The sequence below is a fragment of the Lissotriton helveticus genome, chromosome 4_1 (genome assembly GCF_964261635.1).
Source record: "Lissotriton helveticus chromosome 4_1, aLisHel1.1, whole genome shotgun sequence".
NCBI classification, from domain to species: domain Eukaryota; kingdom Metazoa; phylum Chordata; class Amphibia; order Caudata; family Salamandridae; genus Lissotriton; species Lissotriton helveticus.
This window is the reverse complement of record NC_136063.1, coordinates 1,657,612,771-1,657,633,527: the sequence shown is the minus strand read 5'-3', so window position 1 is coordinate 1,657,633,527 and position 20,757 is coordinate 1,657,612,771. Positions and strand designations below refer to the sequence as shown.

Genomic DNA, 20,757 nt, shown 5'->3' with positions numbered 1-20,757 from the left:
GTATTCTAATAGCAGCGTGGACTCGCTGTTAAGTTGTTTTGGATTAATTCCATATCTATTACACATAAATTTACATGTATTTTTGCCTCAAACCAAATCTGTCCGTTTTAAGCAAAATGTACAAACCCAGTAAGTCAAGCTCATTACAAATATAACATATCAGTGCAGTGAGCTCGAAATTGGTTGCTGGTGACTCTGTTGACCGGGTTTAACACTCACCTGTCATACACTGTAGATGCTGGCAAAAGTACCTTTTTAGCTAATTAGCACCTAGAGTATGGATCCCATGCAAAAACAAAAAAAGTTTCAGAAAGAGACAATTGTAGCAGCATTTTATTTATCAGCATTCCTCTTAAACTGGGACTGGAAAAAATCTTTAGTTCTGGGAGGAGTTGATAATTATACATTTTTAAAAGGCCACCTCTCATTCACCCTGTATTTCAGTTCTATCTAAAGCTGCTAAGAGCGTTCCAAAGTACACTGACAGGAGGCGGTCCAAAACACCATGTTCTTGCTTTTATAATGTTTTTTCTGACATATTACTTTGTGACTTGCAATATTGTAAATGTATTTTCATATTCAGCAGTTAAACAAAAAAATGTTTGATTTTCATAATAAGAATTGTTTTATAACTAAAATGTAGACCTAATGTTTAAATTATTGAAAGATATCAGGCCCTTGGTCTGGCTATTTCTGCACAATTCTTGATGAGAATATCTTTGTCCCATGTTTACGTTACCTGAGTGTAGAGATGATTCTAACAGCACCTGTTATATGCACCTGCAGTGTGTAAAGTGAATTAATGTAACCCAATATTTTCCTAAGTTAGTTCTTTATTCTCAAACAGCACATCTCAGAAACAGAAAGAAGCAAATCTTGCTCCCAATTTCTGAGCTGTTCTATCTGAAAATAAAGCGCTAGCTCACGGACCTTTTGGGCTAAGTGCATTCACTCTATCCCCTCCAGGTGCTACGAACAGTCCTTGGCTCTGCATCAAAAAAGCCATAGTTATTCAGACCCTTTTAGAAACACAGCATTCCAAATGGGGAAACTGGAGTCACTAGGAAAGATTCCTTTATCCATAGCAGTACATTTTGTGATTGAAGAAAAATTCCAGAAGTGAAAAATAGACCATCATTTTGGTGGCAAATCAACTCACTTGAAAAGAACTCTGAAATATCAGAGGCCTGACGGATTCTGCAAAGTTGGTTGCATCACTTAGGGCCTGATTCCGATGTTTGCAGTCGGACAGTGGCATTCCAACTGCCAACAGCACTCACTTCAGTCCGACTGCCGTAGTCTGATGCTGGCAGTCGGACCCACAGCTGTCAGATGTGACACAACCGCCTCTGCCAGGATCATAGATCCCAACGGTGTGGCAGTCGGATGAGCATCCCAGAATGGCGGTGGTGCCGAGGCAGGCACTGCTGTCGGGATTAAATATCCCTTTATGCCAGCATTTTCATGGTGGGAACCCCACAATGAAAAGGTTGTTGAAAAGGGATCTGGGGGGCCCAAACAAAGCCCTCGGCTGTCGTGGGCTCGGGGGCGCATTTAGTGCCCCTGCTCACCTCCGCGCACCGTGTACCATTCATGACACTGTGCATGGCACATGGTGCACGGACGTGCAGGAGGTGCTGCATGACAGTGAAATGTGCTGCGATCCTTTTCCATGGCTGCATCATCCCCCGCCATTATACCAACAACTTTCAGACTGCCAGCCCAGCGGTCATTTCGAAATACGGCGGTCAGACCACTGCATGCTCACCAGGGGGTCTACTGACTGCTGCAATAGCAGCCGGCGATCCGACTGCCCGACATCAGAAACATACTCTTAGTATTTCTCATTGCATAGTGAAAACTTAGAAGACAAAATATAAAGATGATAGCCGACACATCATTATTAATGACAGTAATCAATTGTTTTTTCGAAAAACCAATATTTATTTTTACTAAATTCACCCAGTCCTATCTGTACGTAGAGCCAATTATTCTACTCTGCCCAGCAATGTGGTAATTAATTTGACGTGTTTCTGGCTCCTTGCAGGCAATGGATGTTTCCAGTCATCACCATTTGCACTTATAAACCGAGGTGGCCTTAAACAATACTTTTCACAGATGGGGCAGGTCCTCTGTCCACACCCTGGCAACCAGAAAGTCGGTGTTCCACAGCCGCTGACTCCACCTAGGACAGGGTTGAACTTCATTCTGCTTACACCAAGCGAAAGGCTAATTCTCCCTCTGGTCTGTTGACCTCACAGCCCTCCGACAGGAGGGTTCTGTTGGCATCCATTGTTGACCTGTGCTAACGTCCATTCCATCTGGAAGCTCTGCTAATGCAGCTGCACCATTAATGTGGGGCTTCTCGTATCGTCTGTGATATCGATCCTTCATATGAGGAGCCTGGTATTCCTAATTTAGTCAGTAATGGATTACCACAACTCCTATCTCTGGGTTTGAAAATTTCACATACTTTACTGTGGAGTGGACATTTTCACCAGGTTATTCCTGGAGGACTTTAGCCTCTGATAAAATTCCTGGAATTTTGGGGTCACGTGCGGAAACACTAATTCCTTCATTTTACTACCCATCCAACAGTAGGCATAGGGAATCAACTTGCAATCTCGCGCTTAACGTAAGACCCACTATTACAGATATCCATGGTATTGGTTGCACTAATTGCAGATTTGCCTCCCTGCTACTCTGGGCCTCTCATAACTAGAGCATGAGTCTTTTAAAGGTGTTCCTAGTGCGGCACTGCCTCACCATGAACACTAACCTGTTTGTTTTCTTCTTAAATCTTCTTTAAGATCTTCATCTATTGCCAGAACTGAGTGCATTTAGCCAATATGTTTCTTGAGGCAAAAGATAGCAATACGACAATCATGTCCACAATGCTACATAACAGCATCGCATTGTTTGGCCAAGTCAAGTAGGCAGGCATGGCTGCTCCTGTAGTAAATGTGTGCCTCAATTCCTGATTCTTAGTCCAAAGCTTAATCAAGCATACATTGTTACATGTAACACTCCTCACTGGCCGTGTATCTCGACAATATACAATGGCTAGTTTATTCACTACTGGCTTTTTGAATTGGTAGTCGCAGATATAGAAGATCAGCTCCCCTAGCTGCCTGCGAACATTCCTTACAAACATTGTAACAGAAGCTGACCAACATGCCAGTACATGCCAACTCTTGAACCCCTCATAATGCCATTAGAAATACAAAAGCATATATTCTTGCCCCAAATCTTCAACTACACATCATCTATGAGTGCGTGTTTAAGAACAAGCAATGGGGACTCTACTTGGTTTCTCTTGCCAATGATTATTCGCTACGTATTTCTTCTTTGCCAATGCTTGAAGAAGTCAGTTTATCATCGGCAGCGTCACAACTCTGGTTTTATTCACAAACGCTCACACACACTCATAATAGTGATAACGCGTTATGAGGAGGGGATGTTAATTAGTGATGCACTCATTGCTTGATAATACAGTTTGTCTCATTTCCATAGAAAATTATGGGAAGGTAGACAAGCAAGAAATAAAGTTAAATGCAAAGGTGAAAGCAGAAAAGGTATGCCAGGAAGAGTGGAGAGCACTGAGGAATCTTGTGATAACTGACCATGGGCTATCTGGAATTCCAAGGGTTTCAGACATCTAGATTTCCACAAGAAAACCTAGAGGATCACCCATCAAACATCCATGCACTGCTGAGGCACCTAACCCCATATGTCTGTCTATGAATGTTTGTATTGTGCACAAACTCCAAATTGGTAACAAAGTGGTTATGTTTATGGGAGATGGGAGTGAAAATTATTGTAGGCAACACCTAGAAAAGAATAGAAGGCTTCAGTGTAAACATCAGAGGAAGATAATTCAAATTAGATTATTCACACCAACTCAGTTCATAGGTTTTATGTAATATATTTGTGTCTGAACCAGACTGAAATCAATTTAAGAAATAATAGATTGCAAACTCTTTTTTGGCTGTACTAGGTTAGTTCAAGAGCTCTCCTTTTCCACTGGTTGAGCAAGGGTGCTATAGGCTCTAATGCAAGCAAGATAATATGCCCCCAGAACTCCCTGCCGATGTAATCAGAGCTAGCCTTAATTGTAGTACTTAGGACCCCTTGTGTCTCAGGCGCTAGTGCCACCGCACCTTCTGCACTATAGACAGCGAAGCCCCGGACCCTTTCCCTGATATGGCAGTTCATCTCCATGCACAAATACTCCTCTCTGTGTGCTTAACGTTTGGCTCCATTTTTGTAATAACTGAGGAAACTGCACTTGGAAGTAGTTTTGTAAGAACTGAGGAGACTGCACTTGAAAGTGGTGTCTGTAGAGTGTCCTGAAATATTAATGGATCATTCGTTACCCCATGCTCCACGTTTAATCTGGCTTTTGTCCTTTGTCCCCCACCACATTCTTAAAGGGGCAATGTATGCAATTGTAAATAGGTATCTAGTCCTTTCTATCTTCAGGTAATGTTGCAGGGGTTTGTCTTTTAACCCAATACACTGCTTTTTAGAAAAGAGTGAATACCTTTAGTGCAAAGTGTTAGTGAGGTTGTAATGAAGGCAGCTTCAGCCACTAAATGCTCATATAGAATTTAGAAGACTTGACAATGGTCTGTTATTTGTGTAACCTTGAATTGTCTTCACGTTTCTTCATAACCGACTCTGGGCTTTAACAAGAAGGATAAACAGCCACACATTTACAATATGTATTAAATTTATATCACATCTGATATAATATTAGTGTTTTTGTGTAAACATTTGTGTTGTATAATTTTTAGGAGCAAATACACCATATGCACCCCAGCCCACCAGCTATGATTATGATGCTCCCTTGTCTGAAGCAGGAGACCTGACAGAAAAATATTTTGCTATAAGAGAGGTTATCCGAAAGGTAAGTTGGAATGAGTATGATAGTGTGTGTGGGTTTTACATAATGTCGGACGGCTACAAGAGCAGCACGATTAGGGGATAGCTATATGTTTCCAGAAGTCCTCTCTCACTGTGTCATTTATACCCCCAGAAAACTACACTAGACGGTAATACACTGATGCTCCCTGACATATGGCTCACGGCGTGCTGAAGCTGGGACAGCTTCCATCTCAGTGACACAGGGCTTCCACAAAGCCCCATTCTGGTTGAGGCACAACACCTCTGATTTTTACTGCGTTCATTCCAGAGTATAACATGCACTGAAACAGGAGTGCATGATTAGAAACACAGTAATTTTACATAAATATAAATAATTACCATAACCCTACTGGGAAGCATAGTGGCAAGGATGACTTGCGTATATGAGATTCAGGACAAACAGGTTGTGTGTTAAAAGGTTTAGCTGGAAAGGGACATGTCTTAACTAGGAGATTTTTCTTATGAGTATTCGCTTTAAGAGGCTGGCAGACAATCAAGTCTGCCCTATTTGTGTATTTGCAGCTCTGTATAGCACATACTATACCCAGAGGTATTAGTGCTTCACAGTCTCAATATGAACGTTAACTAGTAAGGATAGACCAGAATTTCTAGCAGTTGGGTTTCAATAAGGTTATATAAACTTGAGCGGAAAAATAAATCTTATTCTATTTACAGAGGAACAGAGTTTGTAAGGCAGTTTGCTTAGAAGGTAATTCTGTATCAGTAATGCTAATGTTTGTTTTGAAAGATTAATCAAGGGATTTGTCCACCTCTCTCGAGGTATCAAGTTCAAGATTCCGGGTGCACTCCAGAGAAGAATCAAGAGATAATTCTCAGTTTTTTAATCTGGGAGGTTCTAGATTCATGAATTTGGCACTACACAGATATCATATGCTTCATGGAGAGTTCGTTTTTGCGCAAATTCTTCAAGGTGACATAGTGCAAGGCTTTGTGCATACTACATGTTATTTTGAATAGTCTTCTTGCTTCTGTTGGGAGCCAACTGAGGGTGATAAACAAAGGAGTGATGTGTTGGAAGCATCTCACTTCTAATCTCCGTCTCACTGCAGCATTGAGGTTTGTTTTAATCTGAGCCAGGTGTGTTTTGGGGATTTTTATGGGAAGTGCATTTCCATAGATGAGCCTGGAGATGACTTGGTATTGTACCATTTTCCTAAAATCGTCATCTGGAATGAAGGGTTTGATATTTATGATGTGTGATTTGTGCTGTGCACATTTTTCTATATAGAAAACACGGTGGTCCTAATGGTCATACTTTTGTCACAGAGAAAAGGTACAGAAATATATTATACCAGCTGCCAAATCAATTGGTCAATGTTTGAGAGAGATACCTATGCATATTTACCAGGGAAACAAAAAACAACACTTCGTTATAGAGATCAAATCAATATTATTTATATTTTGGTATTAACCAATAATGCATTCAGCCATTGAGACATGAATTCTGTAGGATGTTCAAAGAAAGTGCATAGAAAGGTGTTTATTTTAGGGTGCTCACGGGCAAAGTGAAATAGTGGAAGCAACAGAATAAAAGAAAAAGTTCTAATTTTTAAAAGAACACTGGTTGATATGCCTACAAGGTAAGGACCAGTGTAGTAGGCCTGTTTGAAAAGAAATACTCTATTTTTATAATATTTTCTTAGAGCCTGTTTTTAGGGCGTAGTGATCTTGAAATCCAAATTCATCTTCCCAGAAGGGCTGAGCAAGTGAATCCAGACCAAGATATTGAGGAAGTTGACGTTTCGAGTGCACTCTGTTTTGGCATGTATGTGCCACTAGAGGTTCATATTGTTGTTGAGTGATGCAGAGAAATGTAGTACAATGACTAATCCTGGGATTGCAATCTAGTATTATTAGAAAGCCCAGACAGTATTTCACAGGTTTGAACTTTGAATAGGAAAGATAATGAGAAACTTCATCTTCAGGTGGGTTTAGTTTCAGGTGGGTGAAGGATATTCAAGCCTGGGTGTCCTTTAGGATTTGGTCTAGAAAGAGTATGTCCTCTTGAGACTAACATTTTGAATATAGCGTTGCATCTTCTACATAGAGATGAGAGGTTCAACTGCTTTAAGATTGTGGGCAGAGGTTACCAGTAGAGGCTGTAAATGGTTGGGAATACAGTTGAGCATTGTGGGGTACCTTGGGCTGCACGAGCTAGATCTAATAGACAAGTTTTATTTTTTTAGGTCAGTTTTCGAAGTCTGAAGAGAACCAACTTTGGACTTTTCCATGTTTCCCCATTCTTCATATGGGGATGAGTAGGATGGAGTGATTGATCTTATTGAACACTGCAGATGAGTCAAGGAGGAAGACTATAATTTCAGCTCTCCAGAATGTGTAGAGTGTTGTCCAAGATCTGTAGAATCGCTGGTTCTATGATTATCTGCAGGTTGTGGTCTTCGATATATTGTGTGAGATGAGCAGAGACACAGCTTTTCAGGATTTTCACCATATTCTTTGTTTTAAGAGTGTGGTAACCTATTCAGACAGTTGAGAGGTTAGATATGGGCATGAGGAGTTTATCAACTCCATCCAGCAGTAAATTAAGTGAGTGCTGATCTCCTTTATTAAGGTGATGGTCATCGGATCAGGGAAATGCGAAGCTGGTCTCATATTATCTATTGTCTTAATGAGACTGCTTTCATGATTTTCTTGAACTTGCTCAAGACTGTATTGCTGTTGGGGGTTGGAGAAAAGGTTGGCCATGCTACTTAATGTCTTTGCAGTGCTAGCTTAGTCTTTTTAATCTTGTTTGATAATGTCAAACAATCATCAGGGATGGTTTCTCACTTGGTGTATTTGAGGGCAGAAAAAGGAAGCTATAGCTTCAAAGACGCTGCCTTTGTACTTTTTTCATTTAGTGTGTAATTTGGCCAAATTCATGGTGAAGTGGCTTTTTATCCGTTTTTGTTAAACTAATTTAAGTTGCCTATTACTTTCTTATCGTTCTTTGTTGTCCCATTTGGAGGAGTTTTGTTTGTTTCCGCTTTACTTTAAAGGACTTTACTTCCTCCCTTATATAGTCCATGATTTCATCAAAGTGATTAGCCAAGTGGGTTGCTGTTTTCTGCTTAATTGGGGGTTGGAATTGTGAGAAGGTGTCGTCGGTTATCTTGTGTGTTGATTAGTCTTGTATCTTTGACCCATTGTTTTTGTCTATAAACAGTTCACTCAGAGGTAAGGGAGGAGAGAAGGAGGTGATCAAAAGAGTCAACTGGTAGCAGGGATTCTGTCAATAGGACCCCTTACTTTGCAATCACGAGATCAAGAGTGGATAGTTTCAGATGGGTAGACCCTATACAGAGACTGGTCAGATCATTGTTTTTTTAATAATTCTTTTCATGAAGCTATTGTTTGGAGTATACAAAAAACATTTTGATAGCAGATAGAAGCATTGTAGGCCATTAGCAGGGGGCCTTGACAGCACTAATTAACGAGCCTACCGACCACCCAACGCCAAGAGCTGCTCAATAAACTGTAGAGAAAATTGTCAACAGCCTTTCTTTGACGGTAAAGTGTCCATTACTTTCTGCTCTTCCCTACTAAATCTGCATCATTAACCCCCACTCCATCATAGTGTATCCATGGACCCCAAATCTTTTCAAATTTACGGGGGCACCCTCGGGCTTGATAGGTTTCATGTTCTGCCAGTTTTTTTTGTAAAAACAATTTTTATTGGCATTTCAGAGTAGAGTATTGCAGTACAATGGACAATTTATGCAGTTATATCTGATACTATAGGATAACAGTTCTTTTCTGAATATATGCCTTTTATGATAACAATCCCACAACCAAACCCTCCCTGTACCCCACCCCCCTAGTCAGTGCGCCGGTGTCTTCTCTCTCAACAGCCAATAATTAACAATCCGTCCCCTCCTCGAATCAGTCGAAAGGAGGAGGTAGGTAATGCATTCCATTGGGGGACCTGAACTCCCAAGACCTCCGTCGTTACTCGTGTCAGTTGTGTACAGCACCGGGAATGGGGAACCTCACAGCCGAGCCACCCTATGGCGTCGCTGCCTCGCCATCCTCGCTTTGGTCACTCTCAGGCATTTGCAGCGCGGTCACTAAGGCCTCCCACGCTCTGGCCGTCTCTAGCGCCCTGTCACTATCTAGTCGCCTGGCCTGTTGCAGCCGCAACGCGCTCTCTGCTTTCGCCCACCGCTCCAGGGTGGACCTCCAACGCGAGTAGCTGGGGCCCCGGTTGGATTTCCAATGCATGGTGATTTCCCGTTTGGCCAATATCAGGCCCAAGTCATAAAATTTGCTGGTGATGCAAGTGCGGGGGGTGTGAGGGAACCACAATAATAAACAAACGCCCATATCCGCTTCAATTTGCCGATCCGTGACCGCATTCAGGCAGGCCACCACCGCCTCCCAATAATCAGTTAGCTTCACACAAGACAATAACATATGGGCAAAATCCGCACCTTCCACTCCACATCTAGGGCAGAGTGAAGACGCGCCCTCAAAATACTGCGAGATCTTAACTGGCGTCAAGTAAGCTCGGTGAAAGGAGAAAAATTGGACCATCTTGAACCTGGCATTCCTAGTGCCTTTCCATGCACGCCGCAAAAGCTGCGGCCAAGTCGATTCAGGGATCGGTCGTCCGATATCCCCTTCCCATTTGGTTTTCAACCCCTCCAGGGGTTGCAGCGTTTCCGTCGACAGCCTCCGATAGAGACAGGTGACGGCCTTGTAAGTACCAGCCGCCATAACCACATATTGACAACTCTCAGACGTCGGTGGTTCAGAAAGGCCCTTCCTCCAATGGTTCCGGATACTAGCCACCAGCGAGGCGTGCAACAGGTAATCCCCCCTCGGGAGGCCGTAAGCGTCCCACAGCTCCTGAAACGAGAGCAGCGATCCCTCCTTATACAAATCACCGATCATTTGCAGGCCTAGTCCTTCCCAAGTCGCCAGCGCCGACCAATCCCCTCCATGCGGGAAGGCGGTGCACATCCCCAGTGGGATCTCGGGGGCATATGGGCGAGCGACGCCAGATCGCCTATGGCACCGCAGCCAGCAGTTTCGAATCGTCCGCTCCTCCCCCGTGAGTAGGGAAAGGTCCAATTTCTGGGCCAGAATTATAAAGGATATGACGTGTCTCGGAAGGAGTCCGCCTGCAGTCCCCTCCGGGCCTCTGAATTCTAAAGCCACTGCTTGGGTAAGCCACTGGGCCGCCAAATAGTACCATTCGAAATCTGGGGCAGCTAGTCCCCCGTCCGATCTGGGGCGCAGCAATGTGGCCAGCGCCACTCGCCTCCTGCCCGTTCCCCAAATGAACCCGGTAAGCAAGGAGCGTAGTCTGGTGAACACCGATGTCGGGATCCAGACCAGTAGCGTGCGAAACAAATACAGTAGGCGGGGCAGCGCCACCATTTTTAGTAACGCCACTCGCCCTGCGACCGACAGCGGTAGCGTCCGCCAGAACCCCATGTAGCCACGTAGGCTCCGAATCGCTCTCTCAATGTTACCCTCCAGGATGTCCAACGGTGACCGGTATATGTGCGTACCTAGATAAGGAAGACAATGATATTCCCATCACAGCTCATCCTCCGGCTGGGAGTCGTCCGTTCCTGACACCAACGGGAAGAGGCAGGACTTCCCCCAGTTGACCCTTAGTCCCGATAAGCGGCCAAAATCTAGCAGCAGGCGTCTAGCCCCGCGCAGGGCGACGTCCGTGTCAGCCAAAAACAGTAAGCAATTGTCGGCATAAAGGGATATGTAGTGGGTGTCGCCTCTCAGTTGAAGGACCTCATATGCTTGGCCCAGGCGGGCGTGAGCAGCCAGGGGCTCTATAGCTAGCGCAAACAGGAGGGGGGACAGGGAGCATCCCTGCCTGGTCCCTCGCCCTACCCTGTATGGGGCAGAGATAGTAGCCCCGGTCTTAACTCGGGCTGTGGCCGCAGCATAAAGCAAGGCGGTCCACTTCACAAACCGCTCGCCCAGGCCGAAGGTCTCCAGTACGCGAAGCAAGTACAGCCACTCAACGCTGTCGAACGCTTTCTCAATATCGGTTGACAGGACAGCGGCACCCGGTAGACCATCAACGTAGCCCCCCATAACCCGAAGTAGCCGACGCACACAGGCGGCAGTGGTGCGTTGGGGGATAAACCCTGCTTGGTATGGATGCACCAAGGCGTGCATGTGGGCAAGCAGCCGCGTCGCAAGGACCTTGCTCAAGATCTTGTAGTCCGTCGAAAGCATGGACAGTGGACGGTAGGCTGAGCATGAGGTAGCGTCGCCATCCCGCTTCAGTAAGGGGATTACCAAGGCTTCTCGGGTAGTTGCAGGGAGGGTCCCAGTTTCCCAGGCCTCTCGGTATACCGTAAGCAATCGCGGTACCAATATATCTGCATAGGCTGCATAAAATTCGATCGGTAGCCCATCTGTGCCAGGGGTCTTGCGGCGAGCCATCGGTTTAATGGCCACCCGAATTTCACCCTCAGATGTCCCCGCCCAAGCGAGCCACGTGCTCAGGGTCAAGCCGGGGGAGCCGCGCCGCCCGGAGAAACTCATCCAGTTCCTCTGGCACACATGGCATCGCGCTCCTATATAGGCACGTGTAATACGTGATAAATTGGCCATTGATCTCCGATTGAGTGTAAACCTCGTTCCCTTCCGGAGTGGCCAGAGCCACAATCGGGGTGCCGCGGGCCCCCGGAGCGGCCAGCCAGGCTTAGAGAGAGCCCACCTTGTCGCGTTCAGCATGAGCCCGAACCAGGAACTCCTTATAATCGAAGCAGCGCAGCTTCTCCGTTGCCGCCGCCACTTCCTCCCGCGCCGCCGAAACCGCCTCGCGAGCTTCCGGGGTCGCATGGTGACGTCTCTCCTCCTCGCGTAAGCGATCCTCGTTCCGCGTAAGGTCCTGCAGGAGAGTCCTGCGGACTCCCGCGGTAGCTGAAATGCAGACTCCCCTAACCACAGCTTTAAAGGCGTCCCATTCCAGTGCTCTACTGGAAGCTGTGCCCGCGTTAGCATCAAAGTAGCCTTCCACCCCATTGCCTACCTTGGCCCTAAACACCGCGTCCTCCAGTGCCAACGGGTTCAATCGCCACGTCGGTATAGCTTGGCGTTGCCGCATCCATTGGACCGCCACCAGGCAAGGGTTATGGTCAGAAATCGTCTTATCATGTATTCACTGTTGCGGACCACGCTTTGAACATCCGGCGTGCACAGAATGCTGTCAAGGCGAACATGAAGCTCGTGCGGAGGGGAATAGAACGAGAAATCTTTCTCCGTCGGGTGTTGGGTTCGCCATGCATCAACCAGGCCCCAGCCACTCTGCCATTCTCGCCTACTCTTCGCTAGCCTGTGCGCCGCTGCTTGCGCCAGTGGAGGGTGAGACCTATCCAACCCCACATCAAGTACTGAATTAAAGTCCCCCCCCAGTAAGACCGTGTTGGCTAGCACTGACGCCAGTTTCCCCGACAGTCGTGTAAAAAAGGCAGGTTGGTCCACATTGGGGGCGTAGATGCTGCAAAGTGTCACATCCCTCCCATCCAGGCGGCCCTGTACTGCTACGAACCTCCCCTCAGCGTCGAGCACTGTCTGCAATGGTTGGAAGGGGACCCCCGCCCGCACCTAGATCAAAACCCCCCTCGCAAAGGCCGAATAGCCCGTGTAGAATAGCTGACCCCGCCATCTGCGCTGTAAAGCCCGCCCCTCAGTTTGGTCAATATGCGTCTCCTGTAGAAAGGCTATTTGTATCCCCCTACGAACAAGATAGGCATGCACCTTGTGGCGTTTCAGCATAGAGTTCAGCCCCCGCACATTCCAGGTTACACACTTTAGGTCAGGTATGGTCCCCATTCACAGTAACAATTGCAGTCCTGACGAAAGATAAAAGTCTAGGCACACTGACAACACCCCAGAACCAGCTCTTGAACACCTCCCAACAACCCTAGGTCCCACCCATCCCCAGAATAGGCCCCAAACAGCAGAGACCCATCCAAAAGTCAATAACCCTAGTACAACAGTCTCCGGTAACTACCAGAGTCCCACAATAGGTGTGAGATAGGGGGGGGCGGCCTGTCGCTTCACCCAACAGGTCACAAGCTAACCATGCCACCAGGTCGGCCCCTCCCCAGTGTACTCCAGTTGCCCCACATCCCCACCCCCGCAAAGGCATAAACCATCAGCAGCAGAAGGGGAACCCCTCCGCAACCCCGCATCACTCCGCTCATCCCAGTCATATGCCTCCGCCCCAGGCCCAAACAGGGGTCCAGCTGCAAATACAATACCAGCACGACGGGACCGAGGGTCATTCGTCCAATAAGCCATCAGCTGTCCCAGGCGTGACATGAGGCGGCCCAGTACCACCAGCGCCCGACTCCTCCGACACTGCTTCCTCCGAACCCTCCCGGGAGCCCGTCTCCGCTGCGGACGTCGCTGCCACCGCCTTAGAAATAGTAGAGACCGCCCGAAAGGCCTCCTTGCGTTCTAGCTCGGTCTGCGAGACAGAGGGCGTCCCAGCCTTCGGCGGTCGCCTCCTGGGTCTTCTGGACCGCTTGGACTTCTGTGCCATCCTCCGCTGTTCCCCAGTTGCAGGGCGAGCATCCGTTCCAGCCTTGTAGAGCTCCAGCCAATCCCAAACTTCGTCCGGGGAATTGTAGAAGGAAGATTTACCATTCAACATGATCCGCAGGCGTGCAGGAAATAGAAGAGAGTAGCGGATCCCCTCCTCTCGTAGTGCTCTCTTGACTGCTAGAAAGGTGGAGTGCTGCCTCTGTACCTCGAAAGAGTAATCCGGGTATATGGAGACCTGAGCATTGTCCACCCGGTAGGGCCCTAGTGCCCTCGCCCTCTGTAGGATAAAGTCACGGTCTTTGTAGTGCAGCAAGCGCGCCACCACTGGTCGTGGAGGCCGGCCCTCAGCCGGAGGCCGAGCCGGCACCCGGTGAGCGCGCTCCAAAGTGTAGAACGGGGTCAGGCCCTCCGGTGCCACCACGTCGCGCAGCCAAGGCTCCAGGTAGGCCAGCATGTCCGCCCCTTCAATTTTCTCGGGCAGGCCAACCACACGGATGTTGTTGCGGCGGTTGCGCCCTTCCGCGTCCTCCGCTCTCTGTTCCAATAGGTGCACCCTGTGCTGCAGCTCCCCCATCGCATCCTCAGTCGCCTTGGTCGTTGGTTCCAGTGCGTCCATTCGAATCTCCGCTTGCTTGACTTGGTCTGCTAACTTGCCATGGTCCGCCCGCAGGAGCCCCAGGCCCGTGGACACCTGGCCGATGTCCTGTCGGAGTGCTTCCCTGGTGTCGGCGATGGCCTGCAAAATCTGTTCCAGTTGGTCTTGCGGGAGGCCCGGTTTCGAGCCTGTGTCCACTGTAGAACCCTGGCTGCACGCTGTTCCCTCCTCCGCATCTGTTGAGGGCTTTAGGCGACGCCCCATGGTGGTAGCCGGCCCCAGGCGTAAGGCGTCTCCTCAAATACCGCGTCCTGGGGGGTGTAAGATGTGTCGAAGGGCCCCCAGTCTCAGGGCCACCTCCCGCGAGTCTCTCACCGCAGCGCAGGGGGGCTCCGGGCCCAACACCCCACAGCCGGCAGTGCGTGTACCCCTCTAATGAGATGGGCCCCTGTCTCAGGGTGAGGGGGTCAGCTCCATTGTGTGTCCGACCAGAACTAGTCCCGGGGGTTGGATCTCACAGCCCATAGGCCTCTGCAGCACAGCAGCGCCCAGGCCGGTAGTGCTCAACAGAGTGCCCCAGGCCTCAAGCACTTCGGGTGTCCCCCCCGCTCTGCGTCCCCGAGGCTTCCACTGCCAGGGATCTGCTTGGGGCAATCAGGAGAGGGGGGGGGGTTCCGCCTACCGCCAGATGTCTTCTCCTGGGATTGTGCTGCCTGTCACCGGGCCCGGCCTCCATTTTAATTAGCAGTGCTGTCAGTCTCTCAGCTAAACCAGTCTGATTTCACCTTGTGAGGCTGGTCCATGGTGCTTCCTGTGGTTAGGCTGCAGCCTAACTTACTAGTGCAGAGCCCTTCTCTTGTTCTGGGAAGGCAGTAAACTGCAACCCTAGTGAAGCGCCTTCCAGGCACACATGCTTCAGTCTTGTCATCTGTGAGGTCGCAGCTGGCAGCTGGTACTCTCGCGAGCAGAAGCAGTGCTCGTGGTAAACATCAAACAGTTTATGAGTAGGTGGGCTGGTGATCTGTGGTCAGTCTGCTCACATGGGCTGATCCTGTTGCAGACATGCAAAGTGCCAACTTCAAAACCAATAAGGTTTTTCATGGGCCCCACTCATCTCAACCAAGTGGTTTGGGCCATTTCACCCTCTTCCCAGGACAATCGATCAGTCAAGGATTTATAAAGCATGCCTTATCACCTGTGAGGGTCTCAAGGCACTAGCTGCTAGCTGCTTTGTGGTGATCTGTTCATTCGAGCAGCCAGGTCTTGAGTTCTTTCCTGAATTGCTGGTGGTGCAAAGTCAAGCTGCAATATTATTTCCGTGTAACAGCAGCCCAATACTAGTTAAGATTGCATTCTTAGTCACAGCAGCACCAGATTACTTTCTGGCCACTGAGGCTCAGTTCAAGCAGCGTTTCTTGCTGTCTTTGCCTAGAATCGCAAATTGGAGAGTCGACTATCCTCTAACACCACAGGCAGGCAGATTTCTCTTCCATGTCCTACTTTTCTGGTAAGCCCCATTAGCAACTGGCTGTACCTGGGCAGTCACTCCTCCTGCAGTTTTGGCAGGCTCCCTCCCTCTTTTAGAAGGCAGGCTGACTTCTAGGTGCTTCAGGTAAGATGAACAACTTCTCCCAGCAAGGTATAGACAAATCCCCTTATCTTTGGGAAGTTGGCTGCCAGGCAGACACTAGCTCTCTGTAGTGATGACACTGGACACCAGGGGGTTAACGAACATACGTTTATTTCATGACAGAAGGTTCCTCAGAGCGACCAAGCGAGCGTGTTACTCTCCTTGCACTGTAATCCTCCGAGTATGCTTAAGAGGAGGAGGAGTCACGTATCGCCGCTGTAGCTGTAGCTGTCTCTGCTCGCCGCTTCTATCCCTGCCGCGGCTGCCTTCAACGCCGTGGACTACGACCTGGTTGGAGGCTCGCCCGGGCTGGGAAAGGATTTTGAAGTGCGGGGGCGTGAGCTTCAAGCTTCGAGCTCCGAGGTACGGCTCTGAGGGTTCCAAGCAGACGGGAAAGGACGGGAAAGGTGAGTGCAGTGAAGTGCCTGGCCGCGCTTGGAAAACGGTGCGCGGCCGGTTTGGAGCTCCCAGCATTGTAGCTCCCGGCGTCTCTGCCATCTTCCGGCATCTGACCCCCCTCCCCCCTTCGGTGGCACACCTCTAGGCCCCCTTTGCTGAAGTCTGCACTGTCTGCACAGTTACAACTCACAACTCTTATGATGAGTTCGATTTTTCCATAAGTTAAGCTCATTCAAGCAGCTAAGCTCACACAGACCGAGCACAGACAGAGCGATGGAAGCAATTTGAGCAGCAGCAGCGCCGCCAGTGTTGCAAGAGGATTGCGCCACGAGGAACTTTTTGTTTGTACTTGCCTGTCATCGCAGGTACATCGCAGGTACATCGCGATCGCTGTACCTGTCACCTGTCAGCACAGGTACATCGCAGGTACAGCTCGCCGGACCCGCTACGCGGGTCCCGCTTCGCTGCTTGGAGGGGAGTCTTCAGTGCACTGGGCTTGAGGCAGAGACTAGGAGGTTGTGAAAGCTGCAGGGCTGCGAGTGGTGAGGCAGGGACTCGAAATCCCAGGAGTCCCTGCAGGTCCAAACCATCTGCACCTGGCCCGCTCTCCCTGCTGCCACGCCCCCTGCCCGAGGTGTACTTGGATCCCTGTATTTCTGAACTCCGTGGGACGCCAAGAGGAATTGCTGTCTTGCGCCACGAGGAACTTTTTATTTGCACTTGCCTGTCATCGCAGCTAAAGCTCGCCGGACCCGCTACGTGGGTCCTGCTTCGCTGCTTGGAGGGGAGTCTTCATTGCACCGGGCTTGAGGCAGAGACTAGGAGGTTGTGAAAGCTGCAGGGCTGCGAGCGGTGAGGCAGGGACTCGAAATCCCAGGAGTCCCTGCAGGTCCAAACCATCTGCACCTGGACCGCTCTCCTTGCTGCCACGCCTCCTGCCCTCCCTCCCCTCCTTATTAATAACATTGCAGCCCGCTGCGCGGGAGCAGCCCGGGACAAGGGCGGGCCATTTTCGGCCGTCAGAGGCTGAAGTAGGCTGGGCTGGGCCCGTCCCTTTGGCTTGTCCTATTAATTCGCCATACTGACTGGCTTGTTTTGCATTGTTTATCCGCCTGGCACCGGTTAAGAGTGTTATACTACTGTTTTCTCTTTCAGCTGTGCTCCTCTGTTCTCTAATATGACAGCAAAAAAACTTCGTTCTGGCCGAGTATTAGTTGGGAGGTCATGTTCTAAAACGAAATCGAATCCCCTGCGGAATAAAATTAATTCTACTCTGCAATTGAAAGGTCAATGCCAACTGTACAGTTTATGGGAAAGGGGAAAGGATAAAGTTGTGTGTCCGATACCCAAAACTCTGATGAATTAAAGGGCAATGAGTCAGAGACAGTTTCTATCCCTGTTAAGGATAATATCACCCGGATTGAGGTTTCCTTAATGCCCCACCCTGGGAAACTTTCCTCTGAATTGGTGGGGGGTCCTGGCTCACCTCATACCCCCGTAATTACGGAGGGTGATTTTACATTACCTCATATTGATTTAGAGTCCCAAAAGCGGTATTCGGATCTTGCTCATGCTAAAGCTCTGATCAATACTAATATTCAAGAAGCTCATTTAACCCCTAGGCTTCATCTTTATAGTAGCACTCCTTCTAAACTCGATTTTTCACTATCTCAGCTAAACCTCATTTCTAGCGCTGGCACTAATATGAATAATATTCTCCCTAGTTCCCCTATTGGCAACGATAATTTAATTTCTAAATCCTTGTCTTCTTTAGAACACTTGTTATCTTCCATTTTACTTTTACTGGAAAAATTTGTTGGAGGCTTAGATTGCGTCCTTGATACGGTAACCCAAATCCTTAGGGTGCTATTACATAATAAAGGTGGGCCCGATTTCGGGTCGCATCGTGAACCTGCCAACTTATTTATGATTCAGAAAAGGGGGTGGTGATGAACAGAGTGCCTGAATTAAGCAGACCACTCTTACCCAGTCCAAAGATCAGGGCTTGATCCATCACCGTTTTTTAGCTCACTGCACCATCCCAGCTCAGAACTTGGCTATATGCAAATTAGTCTGTTCTTGTCCCAGTGCATGATGGGAACAGGGCAAACCAAACTACCAAGCCAATTCTTGTACTGGGAAGGAAACAAGCTTCCGGGGACCGGTTTCTGTCATTTCAGGCGTCGTCGGCCCGGCTTGCTTGAATCCTGATGGTGCAATGAGCAAGGGACTCACATCTGAGTATACCCTTCCACGCTTATGGTGGACAAAATGATTCAGAAAAGGGGGTGGTGATGAACAGAGTGCCTGAATTAAGCAGACCACTCTTACCCAGTCCAAAGATCAGGGCTTGATCCATCACCGTTTTTTAGCTCACTGCACCATCCCAGCTCAGAACTTGGCTATATGCAAATTAGTCTGTTCCTGTCCCAGTGCATGATGGGAACAGGGCAAACCAAACTACCAAGCCAATTCTTGTACTGGGAAGGAAACAAGCTTCCGGGGACCGGTTTCTGCCATTTCAGGCGTCGTCGGCCCGGCTTGCTTGAATCCTGATGGTGCAATGAGCAAGGGACTCACATCTGAGTATACCCTTCCACGCTTATGGTGGACAAAATGATTCAGAAAAGGGGGTGGTGATGAACCGAGTGCCTGAATTAAGCAGACCACTTATACCCAGTCCAAAGATCAGGGCTTGATCCATCACCGTTTTTTAGCTCACTGCACCATCCCAGCTCAGAACTTGGCTATATGCAAATTAGTCTGTTCCTGTCCCAGTGCATGATGGGAACAGGGCAAACCAAACTACCAAGCCAATTCTTGTACTGGGAAGGAAACAAGCTTCCGGGGACCGGTTTCTGCCATTTCAGGCGTCGTCGGCCCGGCTTGCTTGAATCCTGATGGTGCAATGAGCAAGGGACTCACATCTGAGTATACCCTTCCACGCTTATGGTGGACAAAATGATTCAGAAAAGGGGGTGGTGATGAACAGAGTGCCTGAATTAAGCAGACCACTCTTACCCAGTCCAAAGATCAGGGCTTGATCCATCACCGTTTTTTAGCTCACTGCACCATCCCAGCTCAGAACTTGGCTATATGCAAATTAGTCTGTTCCTGTCCCAGTGCATGATGGGAACAGGGCAAACCAAACTACCAAGCCAATTCTTGTACTGGGAAGGAAACAAGCTTCCGGGGACCAAGTGCCATCACTTATTTATGAACACGAGTAAAGACAAGAGTTTAACAAAGGAGATGGAAACTTTAGACCCAGTTCAATTGGACCTGAATCTTGCTTCCAAAGGTGGGATTGGAAATAAGATAGCCGCTATTCCGACGAGTCTTTCAGTCGATAATGCAGTTTCAGCTGGAGGCAATTGTATCGCCATCCTTGATGAAAAGATAGAACCCTTGTTAGACCCAGTTGACAAGCAAAACACGGAAATGCCTCCTGTATTTCCCATATTTACCCCTCTTATAAAAAAAGAAATAGAGGCACGTACCGATCCCCCAAATAATGATGAAAAGGCAATACCCTCAATGCAAAAAAAGAATAGAGTTTAAAAAAAGGAAACCTATTCGAAGATTCTATAAAAAAAGACAGAGGAAAATTAACTTTGAAAGTAATTTAGAGGCCTCGCCAGAAAAATCCTGCCCTGAAGAGTTGTCACTTAACTTACCTGACACAACTGGTGCATCTAAAGGAAATCATGTGAATATTATTTCTGAATCTGCAGGACCCTCGAGCTATTCTAGAACTATTGATTCGATTCCTAATATAAATGCTTTACTCCCTACCCTTAATCCTCTGGCTAAGCCATTTCAGGATTTACCTATAATTGAGCATGTCCCCATTCCTCCTATTCAGGAGAAAGACAGTGTAGATACCATCTTTTTGGATTTTATTCCTCTCTTTGATACCGATCTTATCTTAAATAGATCGGCACTCCTTAAATGTTTCCGTGAGATCGAAAGTCTAAAACTAATTCAAACTTCGGATCTAGACCTGGTATCGCTTCTGAATTCCACCACAGGGAAAATAGCCAGGGTCAAATTTCATTCTAAACTGGTATTAAATCATATCTTTCACTGGGCAGAGGAATTACAAATAAGAGGGATAGATGTTACCCCTTTCTTTGAGGAACAGGGTAATAAATTATCCTCTAACTTGTCTACAATTCACGGAGTAAATCCAGTTTTTACAGACTGGTCCTCAGCTAAAACTGAGGATTTTAAAATGTGTATCAAAAAACCGAACGACAAGTAATTTATAAAAACCCTCCTCCTTCTAACCCAGTTTTGATGGATGATATATCTAAATGGAGTTGGTTGCCTGGCGTTCTTTCAAGCAAATCCACCTATTCCCCTAAACCACATTTAAAATTTTAGCACTGAATTAAAAATGATTTCTTGGAACATCGCGGGTTTGAAGAGTAATCCGGAAAAATTGTCATTCTTGCATTCCCTAGAAGCTGATGTTATTTGCCTTCAGGAGACTTGGGTGGAGGGAAAACTAATGATGGAAAAAGAGTATTATGTTTTAGATGGTAGTGCTCTCCCCTCTAGGAGAGGCCATGCGAAGGGGGGATTAGCTTGTTTACTTTCCAATAAGATTAATTGGAATTCTCCCCATTATTTAGAGCCAAATAAATTATTC

At 47.8% G+C, this 20,757-nt stretch overlaps 1 protein-coding gene across 2 annotated transcripts in view; it reads left to right on the top strand.

The window, feature by feature from the left end:
- GLB1 (galactosidase beta 1) overlaps nucleotides 1–20,757 on the top strand; it is a 316,597-nt gene that overhangs the window by 138,007 nt on the left and 157,833 nt on the right. For both annotated transcript variants that reach the window (XM_078688334.1, XM_078688335.1), the window contains exon 10: nucleotides 4,797–4,909. In XM_078688334.1, coding sequence (XP_078544460.1) covers nucleotides 4,797–4,909 — 113 coding nt within the window. The remainder of the gene's footprint in view (nucleotides 1–4,796; nucleotides 4,910–20,757) is intronic.